The sequence below is a fragment of the Muntiacus reevesi genome, chromosome 5 (genome assembly GCF_963930625.1).
Source record: "Muntiacus reevesi chromosome 5, mMunRee1.1, whole genome shotgun sequence".
NCBI classification, from domain to species: domain Eukaryota; kingdom Metazoa; phylum Chordata; class Mammalia; order Artiodactyla; family Cervidae; genus Muntiacus; species Muntiacus reevesi.
In genome coordinates this window covers 104,130,961-104,153,905 of record NC_089253.1, presented here as the reverse complement: position 1 = coordinate 104,153,905, position 22,945 = coordinate 104,130,961, and the positions used below count along the sequence as shown (strand labels likewise).

General features: G+C 47.0%; 1 protein-coding gene across 1 annotated transcript in view; it reads right to left on the bottom strand.

The window, feature by feature from the left end:
- Positions 1 to 4,179: 4,179 nt before the first annotated feature.
- Positions 4,180 to 22,945, bottom strand: part of BRINP2 (BMP/retinoic acid inducible neural specific 2) — a 58,990-nt gene continuing 40,224 nt past the window's right edge. The window contains exons 4-7 of the mRNA XM_065936955.1: positions 13,250 to 13,355; positions 10,264 to 10,500; positions 7,335 to 7,557; positions 4,180 to 5,296 (exon numbers count right to left, since the gene is read on the bottom strand). Of these exons, the coding sequence (XP_065793027.1) occupies positions 4,180 to 5,296; positions 7,335 to 7,557; positions 10,264 to 10,500; positions 13,250 to 13,355 (1,683 nt within the window). The remainder of the gene's footprint in view (positions 5,297 to 7,334; positions 7,558 to 10,263; positions 10,501 to 13,249; positions 13,356 to 22,945) is intronic.

The following is a 22,945-nucleotide window of genomic DNA, read 5'->3' as shown; positions in this document are numbered from 1 at the left end:
TCTTAACCACTGGGCCACCAGGGAAGTCCCATTCTTGCCTCTTCAGTAGTCCTCTTCTGCTTTCTGGAAAATGGTCTTTGCTTCTCCACCCTCATACTTCCAAGCCCTGAACTGGGTCCTTGTCATCTCCCAAGATGCAGATGTCATTTACTGGCAGAGAGAGAGGTAGAGAAAGCAGATTCGACTGCTATTCCTAGTTCTGTTAATAGATACAACCTTGGGAAAGTTCTGTCACCTCTTCCTCATGTCAGAAATCAATAGACTGGATGACCTCTAAAAAACTTCCAGTTCCAAAAATCTAACCCTCTAGTTTGCCATTGAGCTAAACTTGACTATTTCTTCCTCAGCGTATTTTATTTTTAAACAAAATGTAATAGCAAAAAGGTCTCTTTTGTATGTAAGAGAATAAACTTACATGATGAAATTACAGATACTAGAAGTGCTATTTTGGGGCAAGATACCATGTAGGCAATGTCTTCTGGCCACTCAAGGCAGTTCTGCCCATCATGATCACGTTTTTCATATTTAGTGAAATTTAGAAAACTTTCACTATTTTCATATTTCATATCAGGAACCAGATCTGAACTATATCTGATACCCAGTATTAGAAGCAATCTTCATTTCTGCTTTTTGGCTATGGATGCATGAGTATGCATTATATTATCAGCAGAAGATGTTAAATATATAATTTAGTATTAGTGGTATTAGTCTCAAGTATTAGGGCAGACTAGCATTTGATGTATTAGTTCTTCAGGGGTTACAATTAACACTTGAATTTCCAATTGTTATATCCACTAACTGAATTGTGATTTGGCTTTTAATTCCACAATGAGTTCACCAACATTGACAACCCAGTACTGATTAATTAGTGACAGTTCTTTATTTGCAACTGTGTCTGAGACTAGGTAAGTCGCATCCTCTGATTATTGTAGACTCTTCAGGCAAACATTTGGGGATGGCCTTTCCTTATTATGGCATTTTTCAGCCTAGCTGTCTGAGAAACACATACTGAATTCAAGGCTTTAAAAGCCTCGTAAGAAAACCTACACATCCTTTACTCTCCCTCTTCTTCCCACCTGCCTTCTAGAAGCTGAGTCTTTGGTCTGCTGCTTTGATCCAAGCTCTCTACACCAGGTACCCCATCACTGTCTCAGAGCAGAGGCGACAGGCATCCATCACAGATAACAGGTGAGTAGGTCAAATATAAAATTGTCTACTACTATAATTAGTAATGTCTTTTAGACCTTCTATCAATATGGTGCTTACTTCTTGGCTCAGATGGACACTCCTAAATACTTATCAACCTGTAATAGTACTTTTGGGCTTCCCTGGCTCAGCGGTAAAGAGTATGCCTCCCAATGCAGGAGATGCATGTTCAATCCCTGGATCGGGAAGATCTCCTGGAGGAGGAAATAGCAATCCACTGTAGTATTCTTGCCTGGTAAGTTCCATGGACAGTGGAACCTGGTGGGCTACAGTCCATGGGGTTGCATGAGTCAAACGCAACTTAGCAACCAAACAACAAAAACAAATACTACTTTTAGATGGAGTTGATACACTCAGCTTCATGGTTTAAACCTTGAAGCAGGCAAGATGTGGAAATTTTTGTAACTGAATGCATGTATTTTTAAAACCATGTCACACCAGAATCTTCCCAGAGCTTTCCTAAGACAAGGAGTCTGAGATAAGGAGATGTAGCATCCTTCCTAATAACCCTGTAGGTGGGCTCTTCCCTGGTCTGCTCTCCAATGCAGAGACTGAGAGCTGAAGTCTCCCCCACCCTCAGCTGGGACACTGGCTCAGGTGGGACATGAGCCCTCATGTACTGACTCAGTTTCCACTGGGACAATGACCTTCATGCTACTGAGGATCCAACTGCTAATTTTGTGCACAACACTTTCTCAATTGCTGTCCTCCACACTCTGAACATTGCTATCCACAATGTGCCTTTCATTTGTGGGTGAAACCCTCTGCCCACCCATTCCTATGGCATGTAGACAACCAGAATCTCCTATCTGCCTTACACCTCTCAAACCCCATCCAGGAAAGCTATCAAAGCCTTACCACCAGTTGCAATCCCTTTCTCAACAAAAGCACACTGCTCTGGCACATCAACACCCCCACTGATGAAAATGACATCTGCTGGTTCCACGTTCCACAGAAGAGGAACTTGATACAAACTCCCTGAAGCAATCAGTGATTGAAGCATTACTAGGCACCCAATATCTGCATTCGTCCCCATATCATTCCATCACTCCAGATTTCTACACTAAAAGCCTTCAGGGGAGTTGTAAAGAAAGAAATGCCCTAGGCTGCTTATGTCTACCAAGGATTTCAGGTCTTCTTGGATTGATGGTACAGTAATAGAATGCTGAATTCTTCTCTCTATACAACAATAAATGTAGACGGCTCTGGGCAGAGAGACATGACCATCCTTTGTGTCTCCCAGTTCATTTTGTACCAACCGAGATGTACCAGAGGTAGGGAATGAGGTACTTAGTATGTACCTGGTGACTTTTGCCTGAATAAAGTGGGGGTTGTCATGCCTACGCATTGTACTTGGATCATGTGGAGAATAGAGAGGGAATTGGTTCTCCAAAAGATTTGCTATGAAATGCTTCTCATACCACCTGAGGGAGGCACTAAGGGAGAATGATGAATTATTCTGTATGGCTCATGTCAAACCTGCTTTTTAGGCTGGGGAAGTAGTCATCAGACAGAATGGAGAAAAACAAGGCCATAGCTGCATGGTTCCTGATTTTAGCAAAGGGAGACCCCAGACCGCAAGATGCAGAGTATGGAAAATTCTCCTGATGTCCGCAGCATGGTGGGCAAAGGGGAGCTCCCCCGCCCCCAGCAGGCATCTACCCTAGACCAGTGGCTGCAGTTTTCCTGAAAAGTAAGAGCTTTCATACTCTTCTCCTGACAGTGGGTGGTCGTGGTTCCAGGACCTGTGTCAGCCCTCGCACCTGGGATAAAAGGTGTGGGATGAGCCAGATAATTCTCTGGAAGAGTTCTGCCTCACTCCATCCTTTATCGAATCTCCATCTCAACCTCGCTCTCTCTCTCTCTCTCACACACACAGTCAAGCCAGACATGCCTTCACCTGTGTGTTCACTAATCACCCAGCCTCCTACACCACAATATCCTCCATCCATGGGACACCCACATGTCACACACAGAGCAATTTTTAACAATCCAAGCAGCCCAGGAAACTATCCTTTTCTTCTTTTTGCTCTCATTTTCCCCCTAAAAAAGGTCTTTTTTAAAAAATATATGTATTAAACCAGGTCAGTTTTACCTCATAGGTTCATGTGGCTGGAGCTGATTGACAAGAAAAACAATCACAAAATAAATATTTTTGTTTTTTTCTTTTTTCTTAAAAAAAAAATTCCCTATACATGGTCTCTAACTTGACAGAGCTGCTTTCTTGGACAAAACAGATGCTGTTGGAAGAGGCGCTCTGGCTGGACCATGAGAAGAACATGGAGGCAGCCAGGCCCTGAAACTGGGGAGGTCAAGGAAGCAGAGGAGCTAAGGGAGCAGGTGGGAAACACGGCTGCCTGCCTGCCCTGAGCGGTCCGCTGGGTGTTGCCTGTTTCCCAAGGGAGCCCGCTGGAGGAGCAGTCCGTGTCTGGAGAGCTCAGTGGAGGCAGCGTACAAAAAAGAATGAACCAACGTGGGGGAATCATGAAACAGCGCCATTTTAAGAAATCTGGTTAAAAAGAATACAAAAGTGACCCCACAGAGGGGGAGGCAGTGTTCCTACCCCTCCCGTTCTTGTTCCGTCTTGCTCTCTTAAGATAAGAATCACTTTCAAGGATTTGTGTGTTGCTGGGTTTGGCTGGTTCTTTTACTGAATCTCTCCCTTGGCTCCTCTCCTTCAACCGCATTCATTTGAGAAAGCACCGACTTTACAGCTTCAGGGCTGCTGAGTGGTCGCCTCCTGGTGCGTGTGTGTGTGTGTGTGTGTGAGTGTGTGGGCACATGCGTTGTGCATATGTGCAGTGGCCATTTCTCTCTCTCCCGCCTGCTTCAGTCCAAGCCCTGAGGTCCCATCTGCTGGGTGCTGACAGTCTTCAGGGAGCACCCTGTTGGCACTAAGGTGAGGGCTTGGATGATCTCCACACCCTGGATTTGTGGGTCCCTTCCCTGCCCGGCACTGGAGTGGGTCCCCCATTAGCTACAGAGTTTGCCGGTCTCATATTCCACAGGGTTTGGCAGCTTGGAGTTGAAAGCCCTCAGAGAAGACTGGATCCTGCCCACCTCATTGTTGGCCAGCTTGAGCCGATGCCGGAGCAAGCAGGAGAAAAGGTCAAGCCGGACCTTTCCAGGTGGAGAAAGCTGGTTGACCCGGTCCCTAAGCTCAATGAGCTGCAAGAGGGCAGAGTCCTGGGAACCTTGCGTGTATGGGTAGTCTAACTGGAGAATTAAGTCCCGGATGGCATCCGGGTCAAAGGGCAGGCTGTAACCAAAGACCTGCAAGGTGTTGATTTTCATGTAGCCTAAGTTCTTGGAGGGATCGGTCATCTCCAAGGGCTCGTAGTAGATTGTCTCATTGGAGTTGTCGTCCAGGGATTTGATTCGGCTCCGTAGGTACACATGGACCGTCTCAAAGAAGGTCTTCCACCTGTTGCCCAAGGTGATAGTCCAGTTTTGGCACTGGGCGGCTGCGTCCACGTTAGTCCTCTCCCAGTCGGGGAAGCTGCCCTCACTCACGGGCATGAACCAGCTCTCAGAGTGGCTGCCCCCGAAGGGGTTGACGTAGATGGCCATGACAGGCTCCAGGGTGCTGTTCTTGGTGAGGCAGATCTGCAGGGACAGGGCCAGCATCACGTGCACGAGCCCAGGCTTGTACTTGTTGCTCTTGAGGGTGAGCAGCATGCGCTTCCTCCAGGAGGGGTCGAACCAGCTGCCCAGACGCATGTCGTTGCTGATGAAGATGGAGTGCACCTCGATGCGGCTGTCCCGCTTCTGCAGCAGGTACTTGAGCTCCAGGTCCTGCAGGTCCGTCTCCAGCCCCAGAAAGTTCTCCAGGGACTCGGCCACCTCAGGGCGGCACAACCCCTGGGCGAGCACGTAGCCCGGGTTGCAGCTCCCGCAGCGGGTGCTGTTGTCCGGGGCGCAGTGGGCACAGGCGGGCCCTTCGCCCAAGGCACAGGGGATGGGGCCCTGGCAGGAAGACTGGTCGTAGGGGCAGGTGCAGCTGTGGCTCTGTTCCAGGAAGGTGCCGGGGAAGGTGCTCTCCCCACAGTAGAGGAGGGACTGGATACGGTTCCACCAGTAGGGCAAGGACCTGTGGGAGGGGAGACAGAAATGAAACAAGAGTCACAGGAAGCCACACACTGCTGCTTCCCTGAGGGTGCCAGGAGGCTGACTAATAGGGAAGTTGATGAGGCAGATAAAAGCCCCAGGTTCTCTGAATGATGGAAACCCTTTACTGTACCACTTTGGGAAGACCAGCAAGGCCTGGAGCTGGGTGTCTGATGCTTCAGCATCAGAAAGATCTGACATCAAATGTGCACTCATCCCTCCCAAGTACCACCTCATTCCCTCATTCAAAAGCCTACAGAAGCGCTCAGCGTCTTCCATATCCAATCTAGTCTTCAGCCTCTTACGAAGATCTTCCAACAACTGGCTCTCCAAACCTCCCAGTGATGTGCCCACCTCTTTCCCTCTTCACAATGTAGATCTGTCCTTTCTAGAACTCTCCCATCAGGGACAGGACTTCTCTATGGTTGGCTCCCTTTCTTAAGATTTAGATTTCAGGTCTTATGATACCTCCTCAAAGAGGTCTTCCGTGACTCCCCTCAAAAGCACCACCCAGCCCCTCTCTGTCATATCATGCTGCTTTGATGTGATCCACAGCCACGATCAGTATCAAAATGGATTCTGTTTGATTACCATTGACTTGTTCAGAGACGGCTCCCCTCTCTGAATGCCATGAGAACAGGGACACTGCATTCTTCACCAACACATCTTCAGAAACTAGGATTGTTCCTGGTGCCTGGTAAGCATTTCCTAACTATTTCTTGGGGGAAAAAGAACCTTTCTCAAAAGCCCTTGCTGGTCTGTCCTTTCCACTCATGTGTCCCTTGTCACCTGTGCCTCAGTTAGAGGTGCACCTCTGGGATCCTGTGAGGGCGTCACCCTCTCCTGGAACGCTCTGGCTCACAAGCACCAGGCCACTTTCATCTCCTCCTGGACAATCTGGTCAAGACATCCTTCTCCCAGGTAGCTTTTCTCTTGGACTTTTGATATTATTAGGACATGTCTTTGATTTATGTTTTTCCCTTATGGCTCAGCTGGTAAAGAATCTGCCTGCAGTGTTTGCGACCTGGGTTCGATCCCTGGGTTGGGAAGATCCCCTAGAGAAGGAAAAGGCTACCCACTCCAGTATTCTGGCCTGGAGAATTCCATGGACTGTATAGCCCACGGGGTCACAAAGAGTCGGACACAACTGAGCGACTTTCACTATCACTAACATGAATTTGGGCTTCCCAGGTAGAGCTAGTGGTAAAGAACCTGCCTGCTGATGGAAGAGACGTAAGAGATGCTGGTTTGATACCTGGGTCAGGAAGATCCCCTGAAGAAGGGCATGACAACTCACTCCAGTATTCTTGCCTGGAGAATCCCCATGGACAGAGGAGCCTGGCAGGCTACAGTCCATGGGGTCACAAGAGCCGGATATAACTGAGCGACTGAGCACACAACATGAATTTACATAGCTGCTGCATAGTAATAATTTTTAGTTTTGATGTTCCTATATATTTATTATGTCTTTCCAATTAACAAGTACCCTCACTGCTTAATCTTAGGCCATACAAGGCAGACTCAACAAAGGCTTGTTGAATGCATGTATGAATGAGTGACGGATGCTTGAAGGCCAGTGATAACCCAGCCCCGTCTGTTCCTAAGGACACAGGGCCTCAGCTCCCTTCGCTCCTGTGACTCAAAGTAGAGCTGCTGTTGGAAATGATCTACCGTGTGTTTCTCATCACACATAATCAGTGTGTGAGCTTTAACTCCACCCTTTCCTTTCCTCAAAGACTTATTAAAATGGAAATGAGTGAGTGAGAATGAGAGTATTATTAGAGTAACATTCGAATCGACTATAATTTATATAAAAGTAAAATTAGCTTCTCTTTTTTTTTTCACTTCAGACACATCTCATAATTGAGAATGAAGCGCAAGTAGGTCAAGATGACAGGAGCCTCTGAAAGACCACATGTTGTGTCAGCACGCCCAGCCCTGCCGTGTTGGGCAGGGGCCCTCCAGGGCCTCAGCCACTGCCATGGGCGGTGTGGCTCTGGCTCAGACACAGGGGCGCTCACCTCTCCTTGGGCAGACGGAAGCGGGGCTGCCGGTGACAGCGCTTGCAGAGGTTGAAGAGCCGGCGGACAATGCGATGGGTCTTTTTGAACAGCACTCGCAAGCTGGCTCCCAGCTGCTGGTAGCGGTGCTGGAGGCTGGTGTCCACTGCCCAGAACTGTGAGATGGCTGTGGAGTTCAGGAATCTGTCATCTGGCAGTCGCTTCAGCAGGGCCTGGAATTCCTCTGTGGGTAAGGACACACGGGCTGGGCTGAAGGGGTGCCCTTCAGACCCTGGGTGGACAAGAGCCACCCCTGCCCCCAAGACCCAGCTCGCCCATCCATCACTGTATGAGGCAGGAGGCTTCACACCATTCTCCCAGGACTTTTGATTTCTTTCTTTTTAAACAGCTTTATTGAGAAATGATTGACATACCACAAGATAAGGCTCCAGGATTCTTCCCCCTCCATCCTATCTCTAATATGCTTCTGAATTTCAAAACACACCTCTGTCACCACCCATGTGGCCAGTGACCTTGGGGCGCATCTCTTTTGCCATTAATACCTCCTTATAAATTATGCACAACCTTCTTGGATCACACCACAGCCCCCTTAGGGAAGGTGTGAGGCACTGATTAAGGTGAGGGTGGGCAAGACTGGCAAATGTGGGCACAGAAGACGGAACACCCACCTCAGAAGCCTTAGAAGGCTTTCAGTTTCTGAGACCAGCCTCTTCCCCCAACATCCTTCTCTCTGACTCTAGCACATCCTTCCTCTCTTTTGAGATTCACCCCTTGACCAGATTAAGGACTTCCTGTAGCTCAAACAGTAAAGAATCTGTGTGTAGTGCAGGAGACCAGCGTTCGATCCCTGGGACGGGAAGATCCTCTGGAGAAGGGAATGGCAAGCCATCCAGTATTCCTGGCTGGAGAATCCCATGGAGAGAGGAGCCTGTCGGGCTATAGTCTGTGAGGGTGCAAAGAGTTGGGTATGACTGAGCGACTCACACACACACCTTGGCTAGATATGCATACTTTTTCGAAGTTAGTCCAGAAGCAGAGTGCTTTCTGGTTCTTAGCTCTTACAAGTCTGAGTTCTCCTCAGAGCTTCCTGGGAACAATGTGTTTTCTGAAGTCATGCTCAGATCTTTGTCCACAAATCTGCTTTTACTAAGGACCTGCAGCCATCAGGTCTCCTGATAGGGGTCCAAATAGCTCTCCTTCACTCATTAGAAGTAATTCATAATGCTGAAAGCCCAGAGTCCTTGCCTACATACTCAAGCATCCCACTACCATCTTAACTACCTACCCATCCTACCAGCCTGATGCCACCACCACTGGTCCAATGCAGCCAGGGTTGCTATTCTCCTCAGCTACTGAATACCTTGTCTAAGACTTGAGCTGGCAGTGCCTGGGTCCTCCATTCATTCTGATTTCTCCAGCCCCTGGTTCTTCATCCCCCACCCAGATGACTGGAAAAATCACACCTAGTAATGACATTAACAAGTAGTACGTGCATAGTTCTGCTTATAAAACACTTAAGTATACAAAACGGCACAGAAAATAACAAAATGAACTCCCACAAGTCCACCACCTAGATCTTGCCATCTTGCTATATTGAATTCAGATTTTTTGGAAGAAATAGGCAAAGCAAATATACTTGAAGGCCCTAAACTTCCCCTCTGTCTTTATCTAGATGTAACTACTCTCTTGAATGTTTTCTTTATCATTATCATATATTTTTTAACATTTTCTATGAATATATTTATCCATGAAAATATTAAGTATTGGCTAGTATGGTTTTAAACATCAAGTAAATAGTACTAAATATGCATTATGTTAATAATTTATTATATTCTATTATTATATATAAGTATTACATAAATATAAATATGTATGTAACACATAGCCTTCTTCATTTGTCTTGTTTTATCCAATATTGTTTTCTGAGACATATCCACATAACTTTTATTCATGTAGTAGTGAAATGTATATCATGCAGAGTTCTTCATAATTTTATCCACATTGTTCCATATGAGTCATCCATCCACTGATTACTATCATTTTCCTACATTTACAGATGAAGAAATGGAGGCATTGAGTGGCTGCATGGCTACATCAAAGTCATACAAAGGGTCAGTAATAGAGAGTACCAGGTCTGCCCAAGACGTTACAGCAAAAATACAACAGAATGGATGGCTTATAAACAACCAAAATGTATTTCCAGGGGCTGGAAGTCCAAGGTCAAGAGGCTGCGGCCAGGTTCTGGTGAAGGTCCTCTCCCGGGCTGAAAATGACCAAATTCCTGCTGGGTCTTCACATGGTGGAAGAGGTAAGGGATCTCTCTGGGAACCCTTTTATATGAGAGTGCCAGTCCCATTCATGTAGATTCTGCTCTCATGACCTAATCACCTCCCCAGGCCCTCACCTCCTAATACCATCACCTTTGGCATTAGATTTTCAACATATGAATTGGGGGGTGGAGACACAAGCATTCAATCCATATCACAGAATAAGAACTCAAAACCCAGTCCTCTGAATCTAAGTCTCAAGGTGACATTGATATCAGTTATACTTGCACTAAGCAATCACCAGCATGAACTAGTGACTCCTAGAAACATACTATGCACCTCACTCATTCAACAAATATTCACTGTGCACCTAACGTGCAGGTACTGTGGTATCTGTGGCAAATAAGATAGATGAGATCTATGGGCTTGATTATATTTACCTTAGCTTATTAGGTCCTTGAAATGCATCTCTTTGGTAGGTATTAGGTCTATTTGCATATACAACAAAAGAAAATGACTGAGACTTGGGGCAGTGATATAACCTGCTGGAGGTCACAGACCAGTGACGTGGCTGAGTCAGGAACCAAGCTGAGTGTCCCGTGGAGTACCTCATGGCCTCCTCCCATTCACAGGGAGGAAATCTGGGCCAACCCACTGCTCACCTGACTCCTCGAACTGCCGGTTGTGAGTCGCCCAGGAGTCCTGGATCTGCAGCAGGCTGTCCTCCATGGCCTGGATGTCTGCGTCAGGACAGTTGCATTCTGGAAAGGTAGGACTGCACTTGCACCAACAGTCATTCCCCTTGCAGATGAGCTCACCCTCGGAGCTGCAAGTGATGTAGCTGAGCGCAGCAGCCACGAAGCGCTCACGCAGGTACTCGGGTAGCAGCACCTGCAGGCCTAAGGAAAAGATATATCAGGGAAAACTGCCGGGCGGGAGGGACCAGTGGATACTCGCTTTCCCACACCCGAGGCTGCAGAGTCCCCGGCTGGAGTTCTGCTGACTTGAGCATCCTGGGTTCAAGGATGGGCACCCCAGGCCTGATCCTGCTAAGCTGGGTGGGATAGAGGGTTACTGCTATCCCTGTGACAGATGGGGTACATCAAAGCTCAGGGCTTAGTTGAACCCTCACATCAGTCAAATTGAGAACGTGCCTATCATATGAACGGGCTTCTTGGCTACACGTCAGCATTTCTAGGATGGAAATGCGATGGTATTTCAGATAAAGGAAGAGCTTAGAGTCCTCATGGGGGAAAATCATCAAGGCTTGTTGGACTTTTCGCTCTGCCTCCAAGAGCCATTCTATCTCTAACTTCTCTGAGATGAGCAGCGGGCCTCCTAGGATATTACTAAATGCTCACCCTCCTGGGCCTCCCACCTTAGCCCTGTAGACCAAGGAAGCTGCCCTGCTTAGGAGGTAGGGACAGGTGTTGTGGGTATGTAGTGGCCAGGTATGACACCAAGTAATACTTCCCATATATGACCACAGGTAACACTTGTGGTCATACCGAGGCTCTGACAGGTGAGGAAGTCCAATCCTCATGAGCACAGCGGTCTGCCCAAGGCACAGTGCTAGTAAAGCCAGCTTGTGCCCTTGTCCCCTTGGGTCCTACCGCACAACTGGGACTGGCTGCCCACCTCAGGCTTTCACTCTTGAGGAGATTTGAAAGCAAGGTGGTGGTAGATGCCCCAAGTTAGATATGAATGCCTCTCAGCTCTCTTTTCTAATTAGCTTCCTCTGGTCTTGAATATAATCCACTCAGTTACTCCAAGATTCAGTTTTCCTATCCATCTGTGGTGCCTGCTTGCGAAGTCACTTCAGTCATGTTTGACTCTTTGCAATCCTATGGACCATAGCCGACCAGGCCCCTCTGTCCATGGGATTTCCCAGGCATGAATACTGGAGAGGGTTGCCATGCCCTTCTCCCAATCCAGAGATATAACCCATGTCTCTTGTGTCTCCTGCATTGGCAGACGGGTTCTTTACCACTAGCACCACTGGAGTGGTGGATATTGGTTTATCAGCAGCAGGATAGACTCCTAGTTGGCTTCTAGCCAGACAAGGTGGCTGTTGGAAGCCTATGAAGAGGTGAATGAATCATAGGCACACCTTGGGATGCAAGCTGGCCAGGTTCGAGATCAGACCCACAGGAGGCCCCCTGAATAGGGACCCTAGGAGACATTATGACAGGACAGTGAGAGACAAGAGGACTTCTGGATGGGATGGGCTCCCCTTTCATCAAATATCTGCCGGCTCTTTATCATCACACCCTTGACCTTGGCAGGAAATCAGAGAGTCCAAAGGATGTATCCCGGTGTCAGCAGACCTTAAAATAAAACTTAGAATTGCAGCTGCAGTGGATGTTTGTTGCTCTTGTTTGAGATCTACTCCTGTCCAGAACTGCTCCTACGTTTTCCTTTCTTGACGATGTCCCTGCAGTGGCGCTTGAGCAGCCCTCCCCATGTACCCTGTCCACATGTGCTTGCTTCCCACACTCACCCCTCTCCAAGCCCTTTCCTTTCACCTCCCCCATTAGCACCCTCCTCCTCCCCATAACATTTCCTATTGCTATAAAATAAGTGCCCTGAGCAATGTCTGCATGAGTGATGGGCTATAAAATTAAATGGCATAAACCATTCCAAATGAACCACCAGACACTCTGAACTTCACTCATCGCTAATTTCCAGAAACAAACCCAGGCCATCCAGGGACCTAGGAGAAGAGGGATGCTAATTGCATTGCATTGCGAGGCTTTAAAGAAAGGAGGCTTTTCCTCCTTTTTTATTATGTTTCTTGATGCTTAAAGCATTCAGGGGTTGCGTCTAACTCAGGTTGGCTGGAATTTGTCATCGTAGATCCTAGGTGAGGGCTATTGATTTTATAATACCAAGACAATCATATCTTAAACAGAGTACAATTCAGTTAGGCCTTAAGAAGAATGAACATTCCCCACTGCCAAACAGCTCTGACTCCATCTACATAGCTCTGCCCCGGGGGATGCTTGGGGGACACCTGAGTGCATCCCCTTATCTCCCAGCCTCCAGACCTAGTGTCATTTCCTGTTCCTTTTGCTTTTCTGTTTCTGCTTGTTCTGTCCCCAGTTGAGGCTCCCATTCCTTTCAAACTCGTCTCCTGGCTTTGATCTCCCATGGAAGGATGCAGACTAGTAACAAAAAGTAGGGACCATTCTCAGGATAACCAGTAGTCCCACATTTTGCGAAGCTCTTAGTCGAGCTAGAGACGATGTCCCATGATCACTCTGCAAAGATCAGCTGTTCCGCAGAGGGTTCTTTGGACAACAAGGGAGGTTGCCCAGCTAGATCAAGGCACAGAAGGATGGGAGTGCTCTTGCTATAGGATAGTGACAGAGATCTGGGGCAGGACTAGGAGGTAGGAGGATTCGGGTGTCGAGTGGTTTGAGCAATGGTTGAGGTGTAAAGTAAACCATATCAGAAGTTTTCTCCAAAGAGTGACGGAAAGTTGTCAATTATAGGTCCCAGAACTAGGGGTAGTTTTTGTCTTTGGAAGGGTCTAGCCAAATGAGGCAGATGGGACCTTTTCCTTTAGGTGATCTAAACCTTGTTTTTTTTTTTTTTTTTTTTTAAACTAGCTATGGGAAGTGTGAAAATCATCACAGGGTACCTTACCGAGTAACTGCACCTTGTTCTCCGGACTCTGGACCAGGACGGAGCTGACTGAGTCGAGGTTGTCGTAGTTGCTGCAGCCCAGGGGGCCAGTCCGGGTCTCCGTGACCTAGAGAAGGAAGGATGGGTTTAGACATGTGACCTAGAGAAGGAAGGATGGGTTTAGACACGTGACCTAGAGAAGGAAGGGTGGGTTTAGACAACAAGCAGAGACTTTCCCTTTGCACTTCTGTCTTCCGGTCAGCCATTCTCAGGCTCGGTGTCCTGTCCTGGACTGGCCCAAGGAAGGACATGGCTCTTCCTACCCTGGGAGCATGAAGCCACTTTTCCCCTTGTTCTGAGACAGGGAATATCAGTGGTGTGGGGCTGGCGGCAGCAGCTGTCCGGAAGTGAAAGCCTTTCAGAGGACCCAGGGGGACTTTGTGTCTGAAAAAAAGAAACTCAGTGTAGGACGAGGAAGCTGAGCCTCCACACTGGAGTTCTCCCATCTCCTCCCCCAGAGGAAGACAGGAGGCCAGATGCAGATGCTGTCAGCCCACTGGCCAGCCCAGCTGTAGCCACTTGATGTGGTGCTCACAGGCTTTAGGGATCCTGAAGATGAAATGCACTAGAGAAATATGAGTTATGAGTATTATTATTAATATTAAACATTTAAGTCCCACCTCGGCACTGAGACGTCCTTAGAGAAAATCAGCCACGGGCTTACTGCATATTTTAATAAGTATATTAAATATACATAATCTCTTATAGCTATGTAATATTCCAAAACACCACAGAGTCATTTTAAAATATTATAAAGTTGGGCTATCGGTTTTTCCCTGATGTTTAAAGTATAAGATGAAAAATGGGGAGCTTTAAATGCACTGAAATAATTATGTAATAAGACTGATGGGGACCTGAGGCCCTTTCTTTTCAGGATCTCTGAAGGCTCTGCCAACAATCAATCAACCAATCAACTGGTATTTATTGGGTAGCCACTGTTCAATTCCCTGCAATTTATCAAACCTTCATAGAGTGCCTTTCTCAGAGTTCTTCAAGGAAGTCGGCTCTGATACCTCTGACCTTCTCTCCTAGCTCCAGGCACCTCTGCTCTGCAGCAAGCAGATGACTTGGAGTTTTCCATCCTTTCCTGCAAGTATTTAAAACCTGAGTCCGCCACACATGAAAGGCTCCACAGAGGTAAGCTCATAGTTATTTTGCTCATGAGGTTGTTAACAGCAATTAACACAGTGGCTGGCACCTAATATGTACTCAATAAATTAGAGTGTGTGTAATATATTTCGGGCTTTGAGGGGTGGAGAGGTGGGCACAAAGATGTACAGGGTATATTGTGTGTCCTCCAGGAGGTTACAACCTGTGGGAAGACAGGTACATATCCAACTGATTGATACACCTCCTAGTGGAGAAGAGGTAACATGTTGTAATGAGCCCTGAGGAAAGTGCAGTTCTAAGCAAGGGAAGAAGTTTCAGAGGAGAGAGCAACTGAGTTGTTCCTTCAAGATGAGTAAAACATGGACAGGAAGAGAATGGAGGGGAAGTACTCTCAGAAAAAGAAGGGGCGGCATGATCTACAACATATGGGCTTGATAAGTGTGAGATGTAATGTGTCTGCCACTCTGCCAGTTATCACAGTGAATTCCAAAGTATAAGTGACATCATTAAAGAGAACTTAGTATAGTTAGTCCTGAAAACTACACATGGAACAGAGTAAATGAGAGATGATGTGATACTAATACACTGAAGAGAGAGAAGGGAAAAAATGTTGTTGCTTAAAGTAGTATGAGAAGGCTTCATGGAGAAGGTGATCCATAAATTGGTCTTAAAGGATAAGAGGGAAGAGAAAGACTACAGGGCAAGCAACAGACCCTGTGCATGAGAAGCAGCAAGACCCAGCCTGGATGGGGAATAGGATCAAGGCTATGATGGAGGCAGGAAACCCCTCTACAGTTTCCAAGCTCATCCTCCAAGATCATCCCATTTAACCTTCACACTAACTCTTGAGACAGATCGAACTACTATCATGTTTCAGGGAAAGATACAACGTTTAGGAAGAAACTGGGCCCAAAGACTCAGAGCTATTGTGTAGATGAGATAGGATTTTGACTTCTGAATCCTCAGACTTCAGTCCCTGGCCCCAGTGTCTCCTGTGAGGGCATATCAAAGGGCTGCAGACAATGGAATTAAACGCATATAGACAACATCACTCTAAAAAACAAGTGTCAACAGACCAGCTCATCCAAAACACTTTAGTGATCTACCCTCTCTGCAGAAGGTGAACATGGTATAAGACAAATTATATGGACTTTATTTTTTATTGGGATATATTTGCTTCACAGTGTTGTGTTAATTTCTACTGTACAGCAAAGTGAATCTGCTATACATATACACATATCCCCTCTTTTTTGGATTTCCTTTCCCATTTAAGTCACCGCAGAGCATTGGATAGAGTTCCCTGTGCTATATAGTAGGTTCTCACAAGTTATCTATTTTATGCATTGTATCAGAAGACTTTAGATATTATGATTACAGATGAGGAAATCAAGACCAGATAGGTTAAGTGATTTCTTCAAGGTCACAGAGTCAGCTGCAGGGCTACGATTCATTTGATTCATTCATTCATTTATTCATTTATGAAATATTCCAGGAGAATCCAAAACTCACAGTGAGCCAGTCACTACCATAAGGAGTTTACAGACAAGTGGAAACATGTTATACTGACATAATCCCCGTGTTACACACGAGCCTGCCTCCCTCCATAGGTGGGCACTTGGTGCTGAATAATGTCTCTGTATTGACTGAGTTGGTCGCTGGCTACTGTAGTGGGAAGGCAGAACCAGGATTATTTCAAGATAAAGCTTTCTTTATCTATTTGGTGCAAAAATTCCTATAGGAGCTGTGGCCAAGGACTAGCCCAGCTATTCGGGGAAGCCTGTCTCTCTTGGAATGGAGTGGGCTGAAAGAGTGGGATGGGGGTGTGTGGTATTTGGGAGGTTTGCCTGTCCCCGCCTCCAGGTAAGCAGGCCACCACAGTGTCACTGAGTTCTGCACTGGCTTTTCTATCCACCCACTCCCGAGTTGAACACTCACCAGCATCAGGTCCATGCAGGGAGAAAGCTACATGCCTTATGCAGAAGTAGGACAACTCCTGAGAGGGTGAACAGAGCACCGCAACTTTCCACTCTTTCATTCCACCCCTGTCCCTCCCTCTCTACCACCAATTCATCTGTCCCCTTCCCGAACCCCACCACCATCTTGTTAAACATTCTGGGGCCGGCTCCCATGCAATTTTCTGACCTTTACTTGCCCATTTCCAAAGGTCATTTCTAAAGAGAACAATCAATTAGGTGAGTCATTGAAAGGGTGTTGTGTAGCTCTACTTTGTTAATTGCAGCACAAGGATGGGAAAGAGGAAGAGACAGAAACTGCGATTCCCCCTGTTCATTTCTTGTTAGAGGGAATGATTCAAGCCAGATCTCCAGCAGTGAGGAAGGTTCACTCAGGTTTTACCAGATCCCAGAGTCACTGCCCTTTCTATGGCTCCTCTACCCTGAGTCACCTCTGACCTCCCAGAGAAGCAAGGAGGTGGGAAGCAGGAGGGGAGTTGCAGACGGTCCTCTTGCAGATGGCACCTAAGCACTGACTTGACAAGCAGGATGAGTCAAGGACCCCCAAACCTGCAGAGTGATGAAAGTCCCAGAGTCCCTGGCAGGTTGGTCCGGGAAACCCTGTGTCTCTCCCTGTAGAAGAGGCAGACAGCTTTGGTGGATTATAAAGAGGGCCGGCGGAGGTAATGGAAAGTGCAGCTCAAAGAGAGCCTCAGATAAGCTTTCAGAAAGAGAAAATAATTGTGTGCTAATTGGTCTGTTGACAGAAACCGTCCTGCCTTCAGAAAGCCCTGATGGATCTCAGGTTCATTAGCACATCCAATTTTCCATAAATGCCGGATTGTGCAAACCCTCATTCGGGTGAGCCTGCCCTCCTCCCCTTGCCCTTCACTCCCTGGCTGCTCTCATCCTACCTGGTTGGGGGGGGGGGGAGGGGGCAGCTGGCTTGCTGCACAGCTAAGCTCCAGTAAAATGGGCTTCTAATTGTAAGCGATAGGGCTGGCCAGAGAAGCACGGCTGAGAGTGTGTGGGATTCAAAGAGCTGCAAATTGAACCCCAGGCTGCTGCAGGCAGGAATCTGGACAAGTCACTTTAAGGATGCTTATGAGAACCGCTCCCTCTTGCCATCCTGAGGTCCATGCAAGCTTGTGTGGGGGCTCTTTTCAGGCAGCTCATGAGCCTCTCAGACTCCCCACCAAGCCCTTCCTCAGCCTTCAATTAAGTAGAGGGTGAGTTACAACTGGGGTTTCCCAGGTGGCGCTAGTGACAAACAGAACCTGCCTGCCAGTGCAGGAGATAGAAGAGGTACAGGTTCAATTCCCAGATGGGGAAGATCCCCTGGAGGAGGACCTGGCAACCAACTCCAGTATTCTTGCCTGGAGAATCTCTAGGACACAGGAGCCTGGAAGGTTATAGTCCATAGGGTCTGCAAAGAGTTGGACATGACTGCAGTGACTTCACGCACACACGAGCTACAACTACAAAATATGCCCCTGCCCTCTTCTGGGCTCCTGTCCCTTCCCAGGAATTATGGATAGGATGAATCTGTATTCAGCCCTTTCCAGTTTGCAAAGTGTTCTCATGTGAACCATATCATCTGGTGTTACCCGATCCTACAGTAGAGTAAGGGGTGACATTCACAATGTTATCCGCAGTGTGTATCAGCAGGGAGGACAGGAGTGTGCTCACTAATCAGAAGAGGTGTCAGCTATAGGGCCATAGTGAGCTGCAATGATCCCAAGGTGCATCAGTCCTCTGGTTACTATTGGGTTACTATCCCTCCCCTACTCCAGGGGAGGGATAAAGGTGGTTAGAGTGGCACATTGCAGACCAGGCGAAGATGACTCACCGCTCTGTATGGAAGTATTTAATATTTTAATAACCAATGTGGCCCAATCAGCTGAATCTTAGTCCCGCACAGGTGAGTCAAATAGTTGGTAAATCCAGGTCATGGAGTTCAATAACTAACGTCTCAAGGTCACAGGAATAGTAAATATCAAGGTTGAAATCCAGTCCCTGGTCTCCGCACTTGAGGAAGTTCATCTCCTATTAAACCAGGTAGCCTGCCATCCCCTATCAGGAATTTTAATAAGTGTCTCACCACACACCCAACATTATGAAGAGACTTGGAACTGTATGCGTATGACAGTCCCTGCTGCCTAAGCCCCAAAGTTGTGTGTGGGAAGGTGGAGACAGGCGTAGAAACAGCTGCAGTCTAATGTGACACGTCCTGTAACAGAGGTACGTACTGCCCAGGGCAAACCTTGCACCAGACGGGGGTGTTCAGTGGGGTCTCAGTCATGTGCTGGATAAACAATACAGGGTAGGGTGCCTCTTTCTTGCTGTTAGTGAAAAGAAGTTGCTGACAAAGGGCAGAAAGAAAGAGTGCCTCTGCTTACAGAAACAAGAAACTGGCAGATTTACTCAAGGGTTTTTCCTTCACCAAAGTTGAGCAGGTGGGCAGACCCCCTCACCCCCACCTACCTCCACCCAGAATGACTGCGCTGGAAGCCAGCTCATCCCCTGTAAAGGAGCCTTCAGGAGAGGAAGCAGGTGGCAGGGGCTACAGCACAGCAGCAGAGTTTGAGCTCGAAAGGGTGTGCGACTGTGGGGGGCGGGTGTGTGGCATGGGGTGGAGGTGCTGTCTGGATTTGCAAGTGCTGTGTGTTAAGGCAAAGAGGTGTCTCCAGTGGGACACCATTACCATCAGGATGGACTGGCCAAGTCAATCATATGGAGGGAGCAGAGCCATGGGATGGGATGCCAACACCTCCCTTTGCTCCGTAGTCTAGGGTATGCCCTTAAGCAAGGACTGTGGGTTATAGTGAGAGGTGGAATAAGACACTAAATGCCTTGTTTTTCATGGCTCTCTGAACTATATACCCCATGGGGAGCACCCATGGTGCTCCCAAACAGAAATAACTCCAGGTTAAGTAGCCCAGTGGAAGCTGAACAGTCATCTTCCCACCTGTCACTGAGGAATTCCATGAATAGGCTTCTGAGGATGGTGGCCCTCTTTGGAGGAGATGGACAGCAACTCTAGTTCTAGGATGTGCATCTACAGGCGCTATAACGGACAGGATTTGAGTGCCTGCCCACCTCTCACACTGTCACCCACAGACCTCGCTAAAGAGGTGAGTCCAGGGAGCCATGGCTGAGGTTACATAACCCCCACCCCTTGTGCTGGACTAGGGTGGATCCTGACCCAGGTTCTTTTTCTGGGGAATTCAGAACTATGATACTGGGTGGGGGAGGGGAAACTTATGGGGTGATTATGGAGACTTAGGAAATTCAGAGTAACTAAAGCACCTACTATGTAACAGGAACTAAGACTGGTACAATGAACGAGAGAGGGGTCTTTGTCCTGATGGCGCTGACTAAGACAAACAGAAAGGTAACGTTCAGCCAGGGCCAGCTTCAGAGCAAGACAAAACTAAGTGTAGGCTGAAGTCCCTGGCATACAGAAAGTCTAGAATAAACAGAGGAAAGAACTTGAACTAGAGAAGCAGGAAGATGAAGCAGGTAGAGATGAAAATGTAGAGATGTGTTACAACAAGAAACAGAGCATCTTGGGAGTGTTACTGTCCTTTTACTATGCCCATGGGTCCACACTAAATCCAGTGTCTTGTTCTTAAGAGCTCTGTGGTATCCTTCACCAGCATCCTCTTAACAAACAATCCTGACATTCAAGCTACCTCTTCCTTTCAACTGAACATGCTTAAATGCAGTTGCACACACACTGAGAAGAGCCTAACCTTTGTGAAAAGTGGGGTCAGTAACTCATTCACCCAACAGACCTTGACTCATGACCCATAATGTGGCAAGCTCTGTACTCCTACTGAGAACCAAAGATGCCTAAGACCCAGTCCCTCCCATAAGGACCTCAGAATCTCAGAGGTCCTCTTGCTAACCAACACTCAATTCAAATGACAATCCCTATAAAGCAGGCATGCTTGAAATACCAGCTACCTTGGGAGTCAGGAATGGCTTCACAAAAGGGTTACCTTTTTGAGCCAAACAAAGAGGGGGTAGGAAGAGCCACTCAGGTAAACAGACAACCATTGCAAGCAAAAAAGAGCAAGCACTGGGGAAGGGAGACACAGAGGATGGTATAAATGCTAATGAAGGGTTGTGGCAGGGGGAGGGGGAAGCAAGGGTTGAGAAGAGTGTAAAAGGATTGCTTGAAGCTAAAACTAAGAAGACAACAGGCATAGTAGGTCTTCAATTGCCTTCCCATCTTGTGAAACAGAAGAATTATTCCTTTTCAAGGTCCAGTTGCTCATGCTTTCTACATATTTTCTTGCTAGATCTTCCCAGAAATCCTTCACAGTAGAAATTATTCTAATTGTTCAACAATTTTAGAAGGAACTAACTGGGGCTCAGAGAAGTTTGGTAAGTTGTTCAAAGCCTTGCCATGAGCTGAGCTCAGACTCTTGGGTTCTTTCCCATGCATGACACTGTCTCCCTGGATGGGAGATGGTGGTTTTGAGCCATACCCCATGTATAGTCAGGAACCACTGAAGGATTTTAAGCAGTGGAATGATATGATTTGTACTCATGCAAGCAGCATAGATGATGAATCAGGGAGCAGAGGGGAGAATGTGGATGGGAAGACTAATTATGCAAGAAGATCAGGTTAGAGTTGATGACGTTCTGAATGGCCATGAGCATGGAGAGGAGGCAATGAGTGAGCTGAAGATATTACATGCAAGGGAGTGATTCTAGTGATGGATCTAGAGATCTAAGATGGGCAACGAGGCCCTGGAGGAATGATTTTGAAAGAGAAAAGTTGGTCAGGTCAAAGGTTAGAAAGGGACATTAATGGGACTATGGAGTTATTCATTCAGGCCTACCTTTCACGAATGGATAAGACCAATTCTTCTTCAACTTTAACACAGCCCACTAGAGGGCTGAAGAGAGGGGGGGCTTCTACATAGTTCTGTCTTCTTAGTAAAATCCACTCTGTGCTACTACAGTCCTTCTTTCATCAGTTTAAGCTAAGATACCAGCCTCCAAAATGTACCCTAAGTCTGCCTGAACATCCATCTTCCTCCTCTCTCAGACTCTCACTCCAGACCCCCTGGACATCCCATAACCTGACCCCTCCTCTCCACTTATGCCTCATCATGCCCTCAGAATCTCATGATCAGTCCTCAGCAAGAACATCTATAACCTCTATCTCTTCTCAAGAGTCCACCTCACCTTTTTGTTCCAAGCAGAACTTAGCAGCTTCTGAGGACGTGTCTTCCCCTGCAGTCTTCTCTTGGACCAATGGTCTTCCTTCCTCTCTAACCTTCTCTGGCCCCTCCAAAGTCAGACCCGTCAGGACTATCATTCACTACCCCTCCATGGCATGGTCTATTTTTCTCATTACTCCCTCTCCCTCACTAAGGATTTTCAGAATTTAGCTTGCTTACCACCATCTTTCTTACCACAAACAGATCTGAATCATTCCTGATGACTTCAGCATCCATGTAGGTGATCCTTTAATACCCTGGTCTCCCCACCTCCTCATCTTGTCCTCCAGTGAACCCCATCTTAGCCTCCCACACCTATGGTCATGCCCCAGAACCCGACCCTCTGTAACTGCAATATTAAACATCACACACTTGTACCTCCTCTAGTCTCTTCCCTGTAACAAGTCATCAAACCTACTTAGACTTCCAATCTTTTGACCTGGTCAACTTTTCACTTTCTATCATCCCCTAATGATTTCAAATCCCTTGATCCATCACTGTAATCACTCTTTTCTATATACTCTCAACTCTCTTGCCTATTTTTCTCTTTCATCTGTACACACACACACACACACACACACACACACACATATCTTGGTTTAATTCAACTCTCCATCTATCCCATGCTTGTCTGAACATGAAGGGCTGAATATAGGTGATAAAACTCACAACTCTGCTGACTGGCCTCATGTAATAATTATGACCATGGGCCTCAAGTAGGCCTCTGTGCCCCTCAACAATTGACTGCATTTATCTAGTCAATTGATAACCTTAACTCTCTGAAAAACCACTTCATACATTCTTTTCTCAGCAATTCCTTCTTCCATTTAGCCACGGACTTTGCTTGTCTCATCAAGGAAATGGAATAAGTCAGAAGAGAACATCCGTATCCTCCCACCATCACATCTGTCATCTCACTGCATGTGTGCTCTGCTCTGTACTGCCTTGTGCTACAAAGGATGAAGTGTCTGTGCTCCCATGTGAGACCTGCCACACCACTCATGCCTGGAATAACCACCTCTCTCACCTCCTCAATTGCTTCTGCAATCATCTCCTGTCTCTCCTGCACCATGAATTCCCCCCTCTCTACTGAGTCATTTTTATTAACATACCAATATCTTGGAATACCTCCCATTTTTAAAACAAAACCACAAGCTCCTTTGATCCCACATCACTCTCCTGCTATCACCTATTTTTCTATTTGCCTTTATAGCAAAACCTTTCAAGGACTGTCTCCAAGATTCTAATGCTCACTCCACTCTCTCTATTGAACCTTCTCTACTCAGCCTTTTATACCTTTCATGCCACTGAAACTACTCTTATCTAGGTTACTAGTTACCTCCACATTGCCAAGTTGA